General features: G+C 37.0%; 2 protein-coding genes across 2 annotated transcripts in view; both read left to right on the plus strand.

The window, feature by feature from the left end:
* Positions 1-214: 214 nt before the first annotated feature.
* On the plus strand, positions 215-5,746 carry HAUS3 (HAUS augmin-like complex, subunit 3). The gene is made up of 4 exons (XM_010023074.1): positions 215-1,126; positions 2,201-2,637; positions 3,961-4,189; positions 5,480-5,746. The coding sequence occupies exons 1-4, from the start codon at positions 215-217 to the stop codon at positions 5,744-5,746; spliced, it is 1,845 nt and encodes a 614-aa protein (XP_010021376.1).
* Positions 5,747-7,282: 1,536 nt separating this feature from the next.
* The window catches only part of POLN (polymerase (DNA directed) nu), a 92,318-nt gene continuing 80,642 nt past the window's right edge, over positions 7,283-18,958 (plus strand). Inside the window, exons 1-6 of the mRNA XM_010023073.1 lie at positions 7,283-7,412; positions 10,706-10,767; positions 13,992-14,480; positions 14,974-15,167; positions 16,934-17,046; positions 17,866-18,023. Coding sequence (XP_010021375.1) covers positions 7,283-7,412; positions 10,706-10,767; positions 13,992-14,480; positions 14,974-15,167; positions 16,934-17,046; positions 17,866-18,023 — 1,146 coding nt within the window. The remainder of the gene's footprint in view (positions 7,413-10,705; positions 10,768-13,991; positions 14,481-14,973; positions 15,168-16,933; positions 17,047-17,865; positions 18,024-18,958) is intronic.

An 18,958-nucleotide genomic window follows, 5' to 3' on the forward strand; every position in this document is an offset into this window, starting at 1 on the left:
CTAGTTTTTAAATATCTAATCCAGAATAGCATTCAGGTTTCTGGGTGATCTGACACTTGCTTTTCCCCGTGCAGACTCTTTTTATTAAAATACTGAATGTTCATTTAAAATGACCCCAAAATTACAATTGGAATAATACCCCAGATTTTTTCCATGTATTTGGATCTTTTCTGCTTGCAAAAACAAAAAAAAAACAGCCCCTAAAACTTTAATCATGAGTTGCGGAAATGATTTTGTGGCAATGCTTAAGAAAATTGGATATCCAAAAGCTGATGAGCTTAAAGGAGACGATTTTGACTGGCTGGTTGAATCTTCAGAAAGCAGATCATTCCTGGAGTGGTTTTGTGGAAATGTAAATGAGCAGTATGTGGTATCTGAACAAGAACTGCAAGATTTTGATAATCTTTGTGAGTCTGGTAAGCCCATTTTGGAAGGAAATGCACTGGACGAAGTCCTTAAAACTCTGAGGCCTGTGGATTCAAAGAGCAGTAGCCAAGAGGAGGAGGAACTGAAGAAATTAGAGGATGAGCTTCAAACTCTTCAGAAGTTAAAAAAACTTCAGATTCATCGGCATAATAAGCTTCAAATGATGGTTTCTGCAAACAGTCATCTGTTACAGACGTTAAAAAGCAGAGAGAATGAAGCACATAAAGAATTGAAAGAAGGATTGGAAGTGTTTACTGCAGCAACTAATGAACTTAACAATGAACTGCTGTCTTTTACGGATGCAGCTGAGAAATGGGCCTCTCACTTCACTGCTTCAGATTCAGAACAAGGGTCAGATCTACAGCCAATGTTTTTTTCCCAACTTTCTTTGGACAAGTATTTGGCTCAGGAAGAAGAAAGATCTGCAGCCCTTAGCTCATACATAAAGAAAAATTTTGATCAGAATGTGTCTAAATGGGTTGAGAATTCACATGAAGGCAGCTTTCAGTTTGCAGATACCGGCAAAGAAGATGCTTGTGATGAGACTAATGAAATCTCTGAGGAGACTCGAGAGGTGACCAGGCTCCAGACAGCATATATTTGTGCTCAACATCAGCTAATTCAGATGCAAGCTGAAGAGGAGAGCCTTAATTCAGCTATAAACTGCGCAGAGAGCATGCTGCAGTCCTTAAACAACAAGGTAAGTCACAAAAAGTGACAGAAGGTAGTGGAGTTCAAAACAAGCAGGCATGTTGAACTGGATGTAGTAAAAGGAATTGCTGAGTTACTGTTCTTTCGGCTGTTTTTACATAGTGAGATTGTACAAGTTTTAGTCTTGATCATGAAACTCTTGTGAAATAGCTCCAGTTTCTATAGTTAGAAATTCTTCGGTATGGCAGAGTACCTTTAATGCTGCTGTCCAGAATTAAAAACTACCTTAAAACCCCTAGGACTTAGTAGTACTGTTCTAGTTTGTTTTAACTTTGTAATTTCAAATTACAGCTGGCTCTCAATTATTTGTACAACAAACAAAAGCTTAACTTTGCTTGACATTTTGTGGCATTGAGGAGCTAATATGATTAATATGTTCCTGTTTATATTCTGTAGTATAAACTTAAGAAGTTTTAGTTCACTGTCTCTTTTGAAACTCAAGTATTTGTACCAAATAAATGAATCTGATAGTTGAAGCTCCCAAAACCTCTTAACAAGTGAGTGACAGGCAGATATGGCTACTGGAATTTAAGAATGTGAAGAAATTGTAATAGAAGAAAAAATATTAGCTTATACCAGTCATGGACTAACTTAAGGCATTATGTCAGTTTATGTGCTGTCATTTATGGATGACTAGCATATAGGACATGATTGATTAGAGTCATTTGAAAAAGATTGATTCTGGTAGCAGTGTTGATAATTGGCTGACTGACTATCAAAAATTGTGTGTGAGATTTCAGTCAGACATGCTTGAAATCTGGGTGCTTAGTAAAATACAGCTCTTCTGTTTTTACCAGAATAACTGTTTCCTGGCCTTGCAAAAGAATGAAATTACTATTTATTGAGATACATTTGTTACCTACATTGTAAGCCTGTATTTGCCTTATGTTGTCAAGTTCTGTAAAACTGCCTGTGAAATTCTCATTTAATTTTGTAGATAGAAAAGATGCAGCGATTTTGATGTAGCACAAGTACATGAATCTTGTGGGAACTGCAGAAATGTGTTAGGGGAGTGGCTTGGAGGGAACCAGGAAGATACTGACAGATACTTTGTTTTATGCAGGATATTGGGAAACAAGAAAACCTCAGTGCCAAAATACCTAGTTTAAATGATGAAATTTCAACAATTAAAGAAGATATAACTCGGATAAACAATGAAGAGCTGATGCCCCTTCTGAAGGAGAAGGCACTACTTCTGAGTGCGCCTGTGGAGAAATGCTACTTGGAGCATCAGATTGCTCAGCAGGAGTATCGTGCTTCAAGACAAGATGAAATATTCAGACGTTTGATAAGACAGAAAGCATCACTTGAGCTTATTCAGCTAGCCTGTGAAATGGAGTTCAAGAAAAATAAGGAGATCTCCTGTCAACTCGAGAAGTTAGTAGAATCCCTAAAACAGAGCACTGATGAGTTGCAACAAAGCCTACAGGCGATAACTGAGCAAATTAAACATGCACAGCCAAGAAACACTATTAGTTCAAAGGATGGTTTTTCTTTCAGGTAAGCTTTATAGTCACTGTTGAACTTTGCCGTAATATTGGGGAGATAAAGGCTTAGGCAAGCCTTTAGTATTGCTTAGTTCTTAGTTACTTGCTAATTAGTATTTTGAATTCTGAAGAACCGAAGCCTTCAAGATATGAGACTAGCCTCTTGCTTATCCTTTGAAATTCTTTTCAGGTTTGCCTGAGTCAGAACTGTTCAATTATCAGACTTAATATTGCTGAAGCATTCCTAAGCAGCACCCAGAATATAACGAAAGTTTAAAGCCAGACCTGTCTTTTATAGTGCCCTGATCTAGGACCTCTTGAACGTTATTCTAGAAGTATAGATCTAGAGAGCTGTAAATGATAGTGATTTTCCAGATCATATGCATGGCCTCATCAGCTTAGCCTGCAAAACCCCCCGTGTGGTAGAAGAGAGGAACGACTTCTTCAACATGGGAAATGTGTTTAGCTCAGTTTTACGGCTTGATTTGCCATCTGTCTTAAGTGTCCTGTCCCCATGGAGGAATCTGGTTTTTCACCAGCTAAGTAACGAAGTCTTGTAGCTCAGGTGATACAGTAGGAATATGCACTGTGTTGCTGTCACATCAAGGCTCTCAAGCTTTTGATGAGGTGTGCTGTGTAATTATAGGTGTGTTAAAACCAGACTTTCCCTCTGTTAAAACTGTGCTTTAAGTGTTTTTTAATAATTAAGTGATAACTGAGTATGGGCTTGCCCAGTGAATAATGGCAAGAATTAGGCAGCATTAATTTTGCTTCCACTGTGTTTGCATTGGCAACCTGTAACATTTTTGTTCAGGTTTATTATTAATGTCTCCAAATCATTGAATGCTGTCTGGCTACTTTTCAATTTGTTTGGTTTGGTTTTATTTTTTTTTTTTTTAAAGGAAAGGGAAGTTGAAAGAGTTACAAACCCTACAGGGTTTGCTGTTAATTCGTGTCAGCCAATGAAGCCTGCTGGTTTCCAGCAGTTAAAAAAAATGTATCTTACTTTGCAGCCCTGGAAATATCAGGAAGTAGTTCACAAAAGCACATTGCCAATGTCTATTTGGATTAATTCTGTACTTACTAACTGATACTTTGGTATTTCATTGCTGTTAATATTGAAATATTTTGGACTCATATTCATCACATACTAGCTATAAATAGATAGGATAATGAAATCAATGGGAGAAAGAGTAGTGTAGTGAGAGTACTCTGAGCAGTATTATCCTTTAGTAGTCCTCTGACTTCTCAAGATGAACATTTTCTCTCGGCTAATAATGACAGGATTGCTTAGGAAACTTAAAAATGTTTGTGTGTCTAACTTCATTTGTTACAGGCTATACCAGCTTCTGGAAGGAGAAAATAAAAACCAAGAATTATTTAAAACATACAAAGGCCTGGAGCAGATGGCTCAGAAGTTAAAGCAGGACTGTACTACAGCACAAGATCAGCTAGCAGCGTCTTCTCAAGAACAGTCTCTCCTTTTGTCCAAGCTAGAAAGTGATGTAGATACCCTTTATAATGCGCTGTATCGTGGAGGAAATCAGATACAACTCAGCAGTCAGGTAAGCCCTTATCTAGTTATTAAAATTATTACATGAATATGTTATGTTCTTTTCCTGAGAACGTGGTATAAAGGCTGTAGACACACAAACTGGCTCTCACATGTCAGCAACAAATTTATTGGCATAATGATGATGGGCGCAGTACTTACTTTGTTCTTAGCAAATGCTGGATTTTGTAGGTGTTGGCAGATAGTAATTTCTTGTTGCTGAGCAAATTGTTGCATCTAACTTCATTTCTTCCAAAGGCATATCCAGTCCTGCGTTACTGGTAAGTTCCTGGTGTGGGAAATACGTCATCTGGATATGGTGTCACTAGAAAACCATTTAAATTTCTCTTTCTTTCAGATGGGCTTTTTTCCCCTGTTACCTGTAGCACTTTAGTATAGTTTGGTCCCTTAAAAACCTGTCCATGGGTGGCTCGTGGACAAAACCAGAATATCAGAATTTTGAAGGGCAGTTGTAGTAGGGCAGCCGTGCTGCAGAGCTCCCAGCTGATAGGTTCAGAGCCTCTTTTAAATGGGAATTGGGGTATTTGAATGCAATTTATGATGGTTTTTTATTGTAGATATCTCAAAAGTGGGTTGAGGTAGTCTTCTGTTACATTATACTTCCTTGGTTAAATACATAAAAATACATTTATTGCTTACATCTGTCAAGAGAATTTGCAACATACAGAAGTGTTTTTGTAACAAAATGAAACTTTGTGATTGGAGGGATTACAGGTTATTAAATCAATGAAATGCCTTTCTGTTGATTCAAATTACCTCTTAAAACACAGTGACATCTCTTTCTATTGCTGCTGTTTATCAAGAAAAGCAATACCTTTAATAAGGAAATAATGTGGAAGAAGATGAGTAGCCTGCTTGCACTGTACTGTCATAAGAGTGACAGTTGGGAAAATTATAGCTGTTAATTAATGATTTAATTCTAAAATTGCATTGGCTTTTTTGTTGTGGTGGGGTGCTTGTTGTTTTTTTTTTTTTTTGGTTCCCTTGTAAAATAGGAAGACTTGTAAGCATTTAAAAATGTCATTCAACCATCTATCCAGCTAAGGGCTGGGTAAACAAGGAAATGAATTTATGTTTTCATAACCTGATGCAAGTAGTGTTACATGCAGCTCAAAAGTTACATGAATTGAATAGAATTACTTAGCACCTTTATTTGTTTTCCGTATTACTTTTCAGTTACAAACAGAAGTGTCTTCCAAAAGCAACTAAACTTTTGTGTCTCTGGTTCAGGTAGTGTATTAACATAAAGTAATATTTTTTTCTCTCTTGTGTCTTTTGTTAGGAACTTGTTGAGCAGTTGCACCAACTGGAAACTGATTTAAATAAATTAAATGAACTCCTTATCGATCTGATGGCCGATGTGAAGTCAAAGAGAAACTTTTTAGAGTCCAGTAAGCTCCATCAAATGGAAAGAAACTTGTATGTGTATTTTTATAAAGACCAAGACCGCTTGAAAGAGATGGTGGAGAAGCTGGAGCAGCAGGCTGAGGCGAAAGCCGGTGCTCTGGCAGATGAGGATTTTGCCACCAGTGGAGTTCTCGATTTTTAAACTTCAGAGTATTTTTAAGAAAGGAAAGCATGTTAATGTAGACTCTCTGCAAGCTTATGGAATGATAACTAATGCTTTATCAAGGCTAACATTTATCTATCATTGCGATTTATGTTTAACTGCCAGTTACCAGGTTTGGGTTGTATGCTGCTTGATGGCTTTTGGCATCTGCCCATGAAGTTCAAATCTCTGTTTTGTCACAGTTCTTTGATATGAAGTAATACATTGGTTATTTGAATGAATCACATTCAGGCTGCTCTTCTGCTAGCCTTTATGTTGATTTCCACTGCACACAGGATAGCACAAAAAGGGACATTTTCTACACATGGGATAGGTTTTCTTGCATGCTAAGAACCTTTGATGTGTGATTTGACAAATAAATGTAGAGAAGACATTCCAGATTTTGGAACATGAATGTAATGTGCTCATTCTGAAGAGGATAGTTCTCCTCTTCAGATGTGCCATGATTGTTTCCGTTACAGTTTTTCAATGAAGATTTGGTGTTGCTAGAAATGTGTTGGAATGTGTTCCAGAATGTTTCAAGTACCATGGCCATCTACTGTAAGACGATTCCAGTATCTCTTAATTTACGTTATGGCCTGTCTTATTCCTTGAAACCAGCCCATATTCATCCTGAGCTCTTCAAAGAAAAAATAATTTTAAATTGACCTTCTGGCCTCTGAGTTTGCTCTATCTGTCAAGGCAGAGCAAGCCATTCTGCCTCTCTCTCCCTTTCACGTGCTTACTGTAAATTTGAGCTGGATAGATAGCCAATACTAATGTAGCCTGATGGATCTTCCTCTTTGAGTCTGGATACAAATATCTGTACTTGTAAGTATTCAAACTTGCAATCTGTCATTGGCCTTGAGCTAAGAAAAAGATTTCCGTGTAAACAGAGGAAATACCATTGCCTTGATGGTTAAGCTTGTCTCAAGCACTGGGTTTAGTGAGAGATGACCAGAGTAAGAGGACTTCAGTTACTAACTTGTATAGCAGTAATTTACTTACAGCAGTTTTTGGCAGAGCAGTTCACTTTACAGCTTGCATCCTCTTAAGTATTTTTTAGAATGTTGGATATTTATTTTGTCTTTGTGGTAAGTTTTATACATTGTTCGGGTCTAACTGTAAATAAAACAAGTCATCAGTATGGACACCATTGTTTCTTATTCTCCTATATGTGTTGTATCAACGGACTCTTCAAGTATGTCGTATGTATTATAGGATATGGGTACAGGTCAACTGGAAAAGCAGCTGCTTTTTGAGAAAGGATAAAATCCAGAAAAGCAATAGCTGTGGTCAAAGCTTTAGAGACTTTAGATGTTACTGACCTGCTTCTTAAATTGACCAACTATAGTAACTGTTTCAAAGTTACTAAGATTTAATAGTACTTGAGTACATCAATTATACCAACTTTAAGAAATAGAGGTCTTCTATAAGTGTTTTCTGAAACAACAAAGAATTTAAGTGCGGCTTGTTCGGCGGCCCTGATATAATGCATGATTTGCATGTGTTTTCTGTTTAGGTTTAATCTTAAAAATGGAACGGTATACATCATACATAGGATGTGAGATTTCTAAAGTGCCTTTATCTGATACCGCTCAGAGGATTATGGCAGTTTTGCAGTCTATTCCTGTAGAAGTTCAGACTAGCAGAAAAAACAACCAGAGTGAGTAAATCTTAGCCTATTTAAGCATTTCCATTTTCAGCTGAAAAATCGAAACCCAAACAAGTAAACCAGTATAAAATCTCTGGTCCCTATTTAAAAGGAAGAAAAAGGCGAGAGTTCAGGTTTTCAGGGTTAGAAAAGGAGTTAAGCTGTAACTGTGACATTTGCTGGGGCTTTTCTGATTAAATAATGCTATACGAGTGCAAAGAACTAGGATATTACCAGTGCACTCAATTTCATTGTTGTTTCTTCCTGTCCCTGCTAAGTGGTATAGAATTAAATGAGAATTTTAAACTGTTAATTAACTGATACTGAAAATTCCATGTATACATTAACTTGACTCTGGACTAGATATTAAAGATCACTAGAGGTACTGGTAACTTGACAGAAGGCCTGTGAACTCTCCCGGTTCACGTTTGTACTTTAAACACATGTTCATTGGCAACTTGCTCCTTGTGAAATTCTAGGGGGAAGAGTGAACAGAAGTCCCAGTGGTGGAGTGAATTAGGTAATGTTAAAAGTGCCTCAGCAGATCTCTGACTGTTGAGCAAATCTTACTCAGAATGTTGTGGGTACTGTGGAGGTTTTCCAAGATGGAATTTTATTCTTAATCCTGTACATTTCATAGTCTGCCAGTCTCGTAGCTCTGGAAAGAGGTAGATAGAGTATTGCTCAATTTTAGTTATCTGTTTTCCCCTGAGAACTAGATCCCGGAACATCTGGTCAAGGAGATTTAAATCTAGCATTTGTTCTTGTGTACATGGTGTTTGTTGCAGCCTCTTGCTTATTAAATACCAGATCAGGTTCTTCTTTCAGTGGTAAAGTATTGGATCAGTGGAGCCTGATGGTGTAGCACTGCAGTGTAAATCAGGATAATCACAGGATGTGGGTTCATTTTAAAATGGTACATTAGGACCAAACCCCAGATTATTTTAAAGAAAATCTGATTTTTTTTTTCTGCCTCAGTTTAATATTATTCCACTTCCTACCGTGTCATTTTCCTTTCCTTAATTTTCCTGTGTGATGTTTTTGTCTTTGAGTGTGAACTGTGTGCTGTGTGGTATCTTACCATGTGATGTTGTCCACTCTTGATCCATTCACACCCTGTCAAGCTGTAAAAAACACCATGAAGGCATGTGGTATCTTTAGCCAAACGATCTTGCTGTCTTCTTTGTAGTGCTGGGAAATCCTTATTCCCTGGGGAGTGCAGGAACAGGATAAGCATTTAGTGGTAGCAGGTCACATGACTGGCTTTTCTTGCTGTTGCCTTCCATGTAGTGATTATGATTGTTTCTAGTGCCTTAGGAGCAAATTTTATTTGAATTGTTTTTAGGGAATTGTCTGTGTGTGTATATATATATGTGTATATATATATAGCTTTAGCTGGATCAGCATGGATCTGGAGAGAAGAAAAGGTTTGCCTCCCATAAAAGTAAAATAAAAACCAAAACCCTGTCATGTTAATTGGTCTGTTTCAAACTTTAATGAACTGTACTTGATATATCTTTAAAGATTAAATTCTACTTACTGGAAAATCTATCTTTGGAAGGTAAATATTGGGTTCAAATAGGACAAATAGCTACAATGTTGAACTAGTGGGTGAAATTCTCTGGTTACCTTAACAGTAGAGCTTGTAATGTTCCACCTAGTTCCAAAGAGTTAGGAGGCAAGGATGGGTTTCTACTGCCATCTGGTGATACTTTTTCATAAACCAGCAATTTGAGGTTACATAGCTCTTTAGATACCTGTCACACCGAATACTGTGTGCTGAAGGAGAGGAATGTAGTTGTCGTCATCTTCTCCAGAGGGTGAATTTGGCAAGAAAAAATGTCTAGCTGTGAAACAATGAAAAATACTGAATGTAAACTCAGTCACTGTCATTTTTTACTTATAATTTTATTGTTGTAGGAAGCGTCAAGAAAAAGAAACCTAAAATGAAGCTACAAATACAGCCAGATTCACTATCCTAACAGCTCAGGTTAGAAGTCTGAGCTGGATCTAAATAACTCATTATACACATAGACAAATATGAACCTGCATGTAATACTGTAAAGTAATATGCTTAGTTTCTTCTGGAGGCTAAGCTAATTGGTCTCTGAAAATGCCTTTTTGAGTATTTCATATACAGGTCCTGATTTGCGTAGACAAAGTTTTTTGTTCTTAAAAAAGCTTCAGTAAATAGAGATCACCTTATGCTTTGTTTGACATTGATCATCTCCACATTAGGTTCAGAAAGTGTCTTACTGCTGGCATTGCAAATTTCATAGCTGAAAAGAGTAGTGGAGTATTTTACTTGGTATGGACCAGGAGTTAGAAGGGGACAAAACACATATTTTGCCTATGGAGGTGTCTGTGGGCTGGGCAGTAAAAGAATCTGGAGATAAAGAAATCCCAACTAACTGCAAAGTCTGGAGAGCCCCACAAATGCTTCTGGCCTTTTGTTCCTCGTTGCTTTATTCCAGTCTTCACTTGCTTCTCCTCTTCTTGGGGCAGCAGGGCAGTGTTGAGGGCAGAAAGAGAAGGCATGTCCTGACTGTTTCACTTAGCAAGGTTCAGAGTCCTGAGCTGCATTTGTAACGCCTTCCTTACATGACAGCATCTGTCTGCTTTCAGTGCTGTGTGGTAAATACCACTGGTGGCTCAGTGGTGGGCCAGGCTGGCAGCTGTGCTGGGGCACGGGACTCTGATAGCTGTGCTGGTGCTGCTAGGCATTGCCTTGCCTTTATGTCAGTTTGACAGCTCTGAATTCTCCCTTCTCTCTGTTCTTGTCTGGTCTTATGGATACCTGTTCTGTTACAAGATGAGGAATAGGAAAAAAATTATCCTCTGCAGATGAAGCATGGTCACTTCTCTGTAGGGTGTGATACGCTAAATGTGTATAAGCAAATAGTGTTTTGCTGAAGAAAATTATTGCCCCTAATTCCAAGAAAACAGTTAAACTTCGTGAAGAGAACAAGATGAATGTGTTTTCTTTAAAGAAGGAAAGATGAGTATAGTATTACAGTAATGCCTTTTAATACCGTGGAAATTTGTCTGCTTTATAGCAAATCTGAATTAATTTTTTCTTAATGGGGGCAGAGCATGCTTTTGCATATGCATATTTAGGAACCTGCAGGGCCCTTTCAGGTATGAATGGTGTTAATTTGAGGAAAGTGGTTGTCATGGAAAATTTTATTGCAATTAGTTTAGATTTAGTAACATTGTCAGTACACTGTATGGGTATCCCAAGTTATATGTACTGCTCTTGGATTCACTTGTACTGTAAAATGTTTCCCATTCTTTTTTTTTTAAAGGTATAGAGAAGACAAAGGAAAATAAACTAGGTGATAAGGATGCACAGCTGAAAAAAGAAAAGGCAAGCATATTATACGATTGAGGACCACTAAAAGCAGTCTTTCTGTAGCAGGTTTGATGTTGGTGTAGACTGGGTCTTCCATAACAAGCTTTATCACAGTATAATGCATGCACTCATGATTAACTTTCCCCTGCCTTATTTTGCACTTGGCATCTATTTACCTATGAGAGTCTTGGCTCCACTTCTGTTATCCTTTTTATAGCAAGTTATTTTTATGACAGATTGGTCAGAAATAAATGAGGTTGCCATGTTTATATAGTTACTGGGGTTTAAAAATGTTCTCAAACTTCTGTCACCGAACAGTCACTAACACGTAACCATAAAGTGAGCTGATTTATGTGAAAAATTACTTTGCATTAGGAAGTTTAGTTTTTGATTTAATCATCTCTCTGAATTTGGTTTAATATGCCTGTGAGTGAGAGCCAGTGCAGGAATGGGAATGGAGAATTGCGGCAGCCCCAACTCAGGCTGCGATTGTAAGATCTGTTGACTTGATCAATGAGTTGCAGATAGTGCGAGTGTACTGCTCCTGTGCCAGCTGATAATTTCATGGCCTTCCTTACTCTGATTAGTGCATGTTGCACACATCAAGTCCATTCAGGTTGCTCAAGATGCAGAAAACCAGTTTGTTTTGTGGGATTGGGATAGTTTCCTCCAAATTAAATTGGCTTGTAGGTAGACATGCAGCTGTGGATGCACATGGATAGTAATGGAACCTCTTTTTCTAGGGATGAGGAGGATAATTTTGACTCACTGTGTCTAATGAAATTTTCCTAGATCCACATAAATTATGAAACTACATCCTGGAAGTTTTCAGTTTCCAGCCATGTCATTATTTCTAGTAGAAGATCAGTTCTTCCTGAAAGCTGCTGCTACTCTCTGTGGTTACCTGTAGTTCCAACTATATTATTCTGACTTGATAATTAAATTGCTTTGTTCTTATTTTTGAACCTTTAACAGAGAAATGTTTATTCCTGATTCTATAATTACTTGAGCATCCCAATTCAAATTCTACTGTATTAAACAGTACAACTATTTGCAGATTGACTGGAGAATACAGTTGAGCAAATTACTTGTTTTCTACAGCTCTTAAACATTTGGTCCTGATGTGATGCTCTTTTTCCATTTATAGCAACTTTTTGCAGTGTGCACTTTTTGATTAACATAGCCTAAATCCAAGTAATTTGTCTTCAGAACAACCACTACTCATTTTGGTAATAGAAAAAGCTTTATTAGCTTCCTTTTTCTATTTACTTAGAACCTGTTAATTGTATTTCTGCTGTGGAGTTGATCCTGTGAAATATGATCTCAAGCAGTCTAAGCTTCTTTCCTCTTTTGACTCTGTAGTTCTGAGGTTTGGGAATACAGGAACTGGGTTGAGGAGTATTGCAAAACCAGAAAAAAAGCCCCAAACTTACTGGCTTTGTCATTCTAGTTTCGCCATTCTAGTTTCGCCATTCTGGTTTCGCCATTCTGGTTTGCTCAGTTGATACTGATGGAATAGAGATGGACAATGCCCTTTCATCAGCAAAGATTGTCATTGTGGGGAATGGATGGGAGCCTTGTACAACAGTAACTTGTGGTTCCTTTGAAGTGAGAAGGCCCTGGTTTTAGGAATGGTTATGGCAGCAGAGGTACTGAAGGAGACTCTGCTCCAAGAGCAGAAAACATAGTCATTATTAGAGGCTTCAGTTACTTTTCAGTGGAGTGAGCGCATATTAAGCTTATGCATGATGCTGAGACTAAAAATCAGGAGACAGCTGCTTTGTGGAACAGTTGGAGAACGCATGAGAGAAATTGTGTTGTATTTGATTGTGTGAAATCAGATTCAAAATCTTTGTGTTGAAAGATGCTCTGACTATGAGCTTTCTGAAGCTCTGTGTGTGATTTCAAAAAATGAAGGAGCTTTTAAAAGAAAATATATGGAATTTCCCCTCCAAAGCCAAAACATTTGTAGGTAGTATAGGGATATAGTCAAAACAGACTATTGGAAACTTAAAATAAATACTAAAATCTGCTCAGTAAAAAGGAAGTATGGCTAAATGACAGTATGAAGGAGACTACTAAAAAATGTCACATGCAAAATGCTCAACTTGGTGATATTTGTATTATTTTATGGTTTCTTCGTTTGAGTAAATTAAATGTAAATATAAGAGTATAGTCCAAGTAAACTTTGAGAAGCTGCTTGCAAACGCATCACTTCATAATCCATCATCTTTCAGAATGCCTCAGGAGTCAAAAGCTTGCCAGCTTCTGTTAAGACCTGTTGATGATCAAGGCTTAAGAGGAATATTGAGGGAAAATACAACTCTGTATAATAGTTAAACACAGGTTTACCTTGGGGCATCTTGGAAGGGTTGCCAGCTGCCGTTCCAGAGTTCCTTGTTTATGAAATGAAGACAGAGGATCTATCTCAGCTGAAGAGGTTGTAAAAGAAACTAACGAAATAACCACTAACATAATACTAGGGCCAGTGGCATACTGAGGAAATTTCAGAAGGAAATCCAGGATGAAGGAGTAAAATCACATTAGCATACAACTTCTTACTTAATGCCCTTTAATAGCATGCTGCTGTAAAGGGATCCAGGGACTGTCTGGAGTAGGAAAGCTGTTCTAGGCATAGTGGATTAAGTGGAGTAGAATATAATACTCATATTCCTGATAATGCATCTTCAGTGCAACTTTCATATATGTTTTAGTTACATCTTAGTCTTGTAAATTTTGTGGAGAACCAGTTGACTCGGTGTCCTTAAATTTCCAAAGTGGCCGTTATGGTCCCTTGCCAAAACTCTTCAATAAATGGAGCTGTCATGAAGAATGCTCTGAATACTGAGCTAAAGATGGACATGAATGGTCTTTTCTCTCTTTGATGGTCACTAGTAACCTAGTCACCATGGAGGGCAGTCTCCTGGGCTAGGTGCATCTTACAGTTGTTTCTTTGTTACTTTTAGTGTTGGACTAATATTAGATTGAAAACCAAGCAAACAGTGGAGGGGTTGGATATAAACAATATAAATCACTAAAATAATCTTACTAATAAATATGTGAATTTTGGTTTATGTAATGTGCTTCCCCTAAAATAACTCTTTATTTTGTTAGTATCAACATCTTTTTCATGGAGTATCACTTCCTTCAAAGCTCATCTAAATGAACTTGTGAGTTTATTTGTATTTCTCCTAATAAGTTGAATAATTGGTTCCCTAAATAATTCCTGATTTTTCCAGGAGCTTCATGAGTCCACAATTGCCTTATTAAAAACATCTACTAGCCCTGAAATAAATACCACTGGTCAGATAGTCAGGACAGTATACACCAATGAAACACTTTGCTGTCAAGATACCAAAGGAGCGAGCTGTTACCAGGATATAGGCTTGCCAACATGGGGATATCAAGAAAGAAATCTTGCTGTAGAAGCCAAAAACCAGAAGGATTGTGAAAAGATTGTAACTGCTCCCCTTAAAAGAAAGCAAGATGTACCTATATCTTGTTTGGAGAAAACAAGGAGATTACCTGTAAAGACCTATGCTTCCTCACATGTGAGAAGATACGACTGTACTTCTGGACAATCAGAGTCTTCTGAAAATTTCCCTTTTGATGTCAGGAATTTAGGATGTGAAGAAAAAAGAGAATTGCTGAAAACTATAAACCAGGCAGCAGCTTTTGTAACTACTATGATATTTCAAGATGGTTCTTCACAGCTCAACTCAGAGCAGGTTAGTGAAAGATGTGTTTTGTTTAGAGTCACTTTTGTGGAACCATATGAACTGTGCGTGTGACTCTCATAAACACAAAACAGTGTTCATTGGGAGCGTGGAGTCTGCTCCAGTTTTGTGTATTATTGCATCCCAAAATTCAAATATAGAATGAGCAAACATTTTATGTTATGTAAAATGACTACATTTTATTTTTACTTACCAAGTAAAACCTTAAAAAAAGAAAAGGAGTGAAGCTGCTCGGGCTAAACAGGCATTTGTGTACTTGAAATGAGGCTGAATTGCAGTATTTTTTCCCACTTTTTGCTATGTCTGTGACTGTGGCTTTTTATTTCAAGGCTGAAAAACTTGCATGCTCCTCTACTGTGCTGTGGTGGATGCAGTAACTCTCATGTACATAATAGGTTTCATATTGTAAAATATTTGGGAAATTTTCTTTATAGGTTTGCATAAAATCTGTCAGAGGAAACGCTATTGTCATTACCCTTAACAGGTCTTAACCTCATCAGTAAAAGGAGTTGTTGTGTTAGTGAAGAATCAGACTGATCAGCCTTACTCTCCCAGTTACTCTTCTTCAACTGACTGTACTTGGAATGCTGCTAATGAAAATGATAAATTAATTTATTTAAGAATTGAATGGCCATCTCTTTGGGAACAAGCAAAGCAGGCTCATGAGAGATTTGCTTGGTGAGAATATGTAGGAAAAAAGTGCTGTTTTGCATTACATGTGCTTTTAGCAACAGTGATGTAGGTAACATGGCACAGGCTTAATGAGTGTAAGGAGGTTGAATTAGCTGTATGAGTCATGTGGCAAGCCTGGGCTGATATAAACCGAATAGAATAGACTATTCCTTTGGGCTCAACATACCACTAGCTGCAGCCCTGCAGCCCCAGATTGGGATTCTGGTGGGAGCTGTTTATATTCACCAAGTAATCCTTTATGAACAGCTTACAGCTATATGGCACCACAAAATAAGTTTCATCCAGGTTTCTCTTTCGTGTAGCTTGTTTTCCATTTCCTGAAGTGCATTTCTGATTTGGTACATTTCTGATGGGTGTTATTACAGTAAACATCCTTTTTGAGCTCTGCTGTTTAAAGTTTTTGAACACGATATGCCTTTTTACTGGCTTTTATGATCCCAAATGAAGTTTTCCTGCTATTCAGTAATAATATTATATCAGAATTGCAAGATAATTTTTTAAAGTAAATGCTTTATGTAGCTGTTTAATAACTTCTAGTTAATATAACCAAAATCCATTTTTATTCCTTACTATTAACTTTGAAATAGCATCCCATAAAGGGAGAAATGAGAACTGAATCTGATTCTTAGATATAATAGTCACATGTTAAAACTTCATTAGAATATATTATGATTTTCAGTAATAACTGCTTTATTGTAAACTGCTGAATTGGGGTTATTAAATTGCAGAGCATTCATTTTCAAGATGTTGGACTCAGTTGTCAGTTTCATCTCTGCCACTGCTCCACTGTGACTTGAACTTCTCTAGCTGTAATATTGGAGTCATGTGACAACTAGTTTAATAACTTGTTAGTTTGAGTAGAGGTTGTTCTAAATTGAGAATAACATATCAATAAAGCATGTGCATATGAACAGTAAAAATTCAATAATGACTTGAATAAGTGTATTAGCATTTAGATGAAACCCATAGGCAATTATTAGTTGTCAGAATAGTGCAGTTGTTTAATAGTGGCTCTACACTGTAAACAGTAATATCTTGTGAGCTACACAACTTATGAGTACCAAACACTCAGAACTGTGGTTTCATACCACCAAAGAGAAATAAACCTTAAAGCTCCATAAAAAATTGCTAGTTTTCTATATTGCCCCCCAGAAGCTTATAAAAGTAACACAAATAATGTAACACAAGTAAATCTATATACGAATAGGTATAATTGGTAAAATTGATATAAAATAGTGTAGGTGTGGAAACTATGGGCATTTTCAAAAGGAATGGAAAAATGTGACATAGATGAAGTATTCTAGATTTAAATAGCTTATTAACACTAGGCAATTATGGCAATTTAGATTGTCTTATCATGATTTAAGGTAATCTTTAGATCATTATTTTACACCACTAAATTAATTCAGAAGCCTCTGTGATCTTATTTGGGAATATTAAAGTATTACAGGGATGCCAGTTGCTGTTTTGGATTAAGAATGCATTTAATTTTGACTATCAAATAAGAATTTGGTTTTTTTATGAATGCATGATAAGGCATATCTGCTATAATGTTTAGTTCATTATAGAATGAAGTTCAGTATTACTGAATTAAGAATTTAATACTCAAATACAGTGTTCTGTTCATACAGGAATAAAGAAATGTCTTGTGTTAACTGTTTAGTATTAGGTGCTAATTAAACATATAAAGTAAATAGATTCCCTGAATCTAGTAGTGATATAATGTGCATTAATAAACTGCTTCCGTGCAGGCAAGTGTTGTCTCAAATGCTGCGTTGCAAAGTTCCAATTATTTGCTTCAACGCAAAAGATTTCCTGAGGACTCTGCTTCAAGCTTATGGTAATGAAATTTGCTGGAAACAAGGTAACTACCTAATCTATGATCTAATCCTGTCATCTCTGTGCTTTTGATGTTTCTGTTTAAATCACCAGGTATAGAAGTAACTAGATTAGTGGTTAAGAAATACATGGAAAAACTGTTTTAGTACCATGGAAAGGAGCAACCTGCTTGGGGGAGGTTGTGACCAAGGGCTTGGCATGTCAAAATGATGTATTTCTTCTCAGAATAGGAATCAAATCATTGAATAATTTAAGCATAGCTTCTACTGGTAACAAAAGCTCTCCAAGCAGTCCTGACTAGAGCTGAAAAGGTCAAACTGCTTCATATTTCACGTTCCCTAGAAAAACTTTCTCTGCTCGAGAAGAAAGGCTAAAATAAATACCAGAGGTGTTCATAGTTGTCAGAATTGGGAATAACTTGAGTGGGTCCTTGTTTTTTTGACAGGAACAAATTAAGACTTTCTTGTATGGATTTAAAAGCAACTACAAACAGAAGATAAAATGTTTACTTTTTTTCCTTAGAATCATAAAATCCAATAGGTTGGAAAAGACCTTTAAGATCATCAAGTCCAACCATTACCCCAGCACTGCCAAGTCTACCACTAACTCGTGTCAGTAAGGGCCCCATCCATGTTTTTTGAACACTTTCTGGGGATGGTGATTCCACCACTGCCCTGGGCTACTCCTATGTAGTCATGACACTGATTGATTGTTACAGCTGCAAATTCAATGTTTAACATTTTCATAGTATAAATACTTGTCTATTTATGATGGGAAATACGTCTTTCTCAGTGTGGGATGTAGCCGAAGTATTCTGATTGACAGAAATAACTTCTTTTTGTAGTTGCTGATAGTGTCGTGTTAGATCCAAGGATTGCAGCATGGCTGATAAACCCCAGCGACACAGTTCCCTCTTTTGAATGTTTAATACAGAAGTATTTTGAAAAGCCTCATACTATGGGAACAGTAAATACAGATACAGGCACTTTGAGAAATGCATCAGTAAGTAGCTTGTTTTCAACTGCTTGTGGTTGGGTAAAAAGGGGAAGGAAATGATGAAAGAGAAAGTCACATAATGCTTTTCTTCTGATGGAAGAAAATTACTATATTAATAGTACTTGTTGGAAATTTAATTTTAAAGAAAGGGGAGAAGGGAAGGAGGGTTCACTGCATTCTGCCAAGGTGGCATAATATTCTCCAGAACAGCTGTAAAATTCTCCTTCAGAACCTTAAAGTTCAGTACCAATGTGAATTAATGTATAATTTGATCCTTTTGCTTTCCACCTCCCTGCAAACTGGTTTCCAGCTTTACTTTCCAAAATGTCTAATGCCTTGTTCTGTAATTCCTGTGAACTTTTAGCCTGTATGTAGTTAATTGTTATTAACAATTTTGGTGAATTTCACAGCTGGTAAAGGCACCACATCATAGGCTGAGGAAGAGTAGGGTGTCAAATATGAACCTTCAAGCATGTGTATGAAAAAACAGTGAATTTTTATTCTCAACAAGAGAGAATGTGCTTTTTGAGAGGTTATTCCCAGCACTGTAAAGGTGTCTTACTGTCTGTTGAAACTTATTTACTGAATACTGTAAAATTTTGGTATTTGTATATTGTATTTTGTAATTTCTCTGGACACATTGGCCTTCAGAGGTCACTTGAATCATAAAAAGGACTTCTCAAGCTCAGTGGTGGCTTTTTGAAACTGGTCACTTCAGAGGCCTTGGTTGTTCAGACTTGGGTATTGCAATGTGATCATAGGGCTTCTAGGTCACAAATCCAGATGTCAAGTGGGCTTAGAGCATGCACAGAGATCAGTTGTATCAGCATATACCCATCAGTATAGACATTTGTGAGAGATCAGAACTATTTACTTTAAAACAATAGCTGTAAACTGCAGTTGTTCAGAAGCTACTTTATTGGTTAAGCTATTAGTGTAGG

The sequence above is a fragment of the Nestor notabilis genome, unplaced genomic scaffold (assembly GCF_000696875.1).
Source record: "Nestor notabilis isolate BGI_N333 unplaced genomic scaffold, ASM69687v1 scaffold3001, whole genome shotgun sequence".
NCBI classification, from domain to species: Eukaryota; Metazoa; Chordata; class Aves; order Psittaciformes; family Psittacidae; genus Nestor; species Nestor notabilis.

What these genes read in the sequence shown, in the direction of transcription:
- HAUS3 (XM_010023074.1), top strand. Translation starts at nt 215, where the DNA reads ATGAGTTGCGGAAATGATTTTGTGGCAATGCTTAAGAAAATTGGATAT. An exon ending in TGCAGTCCTTAAACAACAAG is followed by an intron (nt 1,127 to 2,200) that starts GTAAGTCACAAA and finishes TGTTTTATGCAG; the next exon opens with GATATTGGGAAACAAGAAAA. An exon ending in AAGGATGGTTTTTCTTTCAG is followed by an intron (nt 2,638 to 3,960) that starts GTAAGCTTTATA and finishes CATTTGTTACAG; the next exon opens with GCTATACCAGCTTCTGGAAG.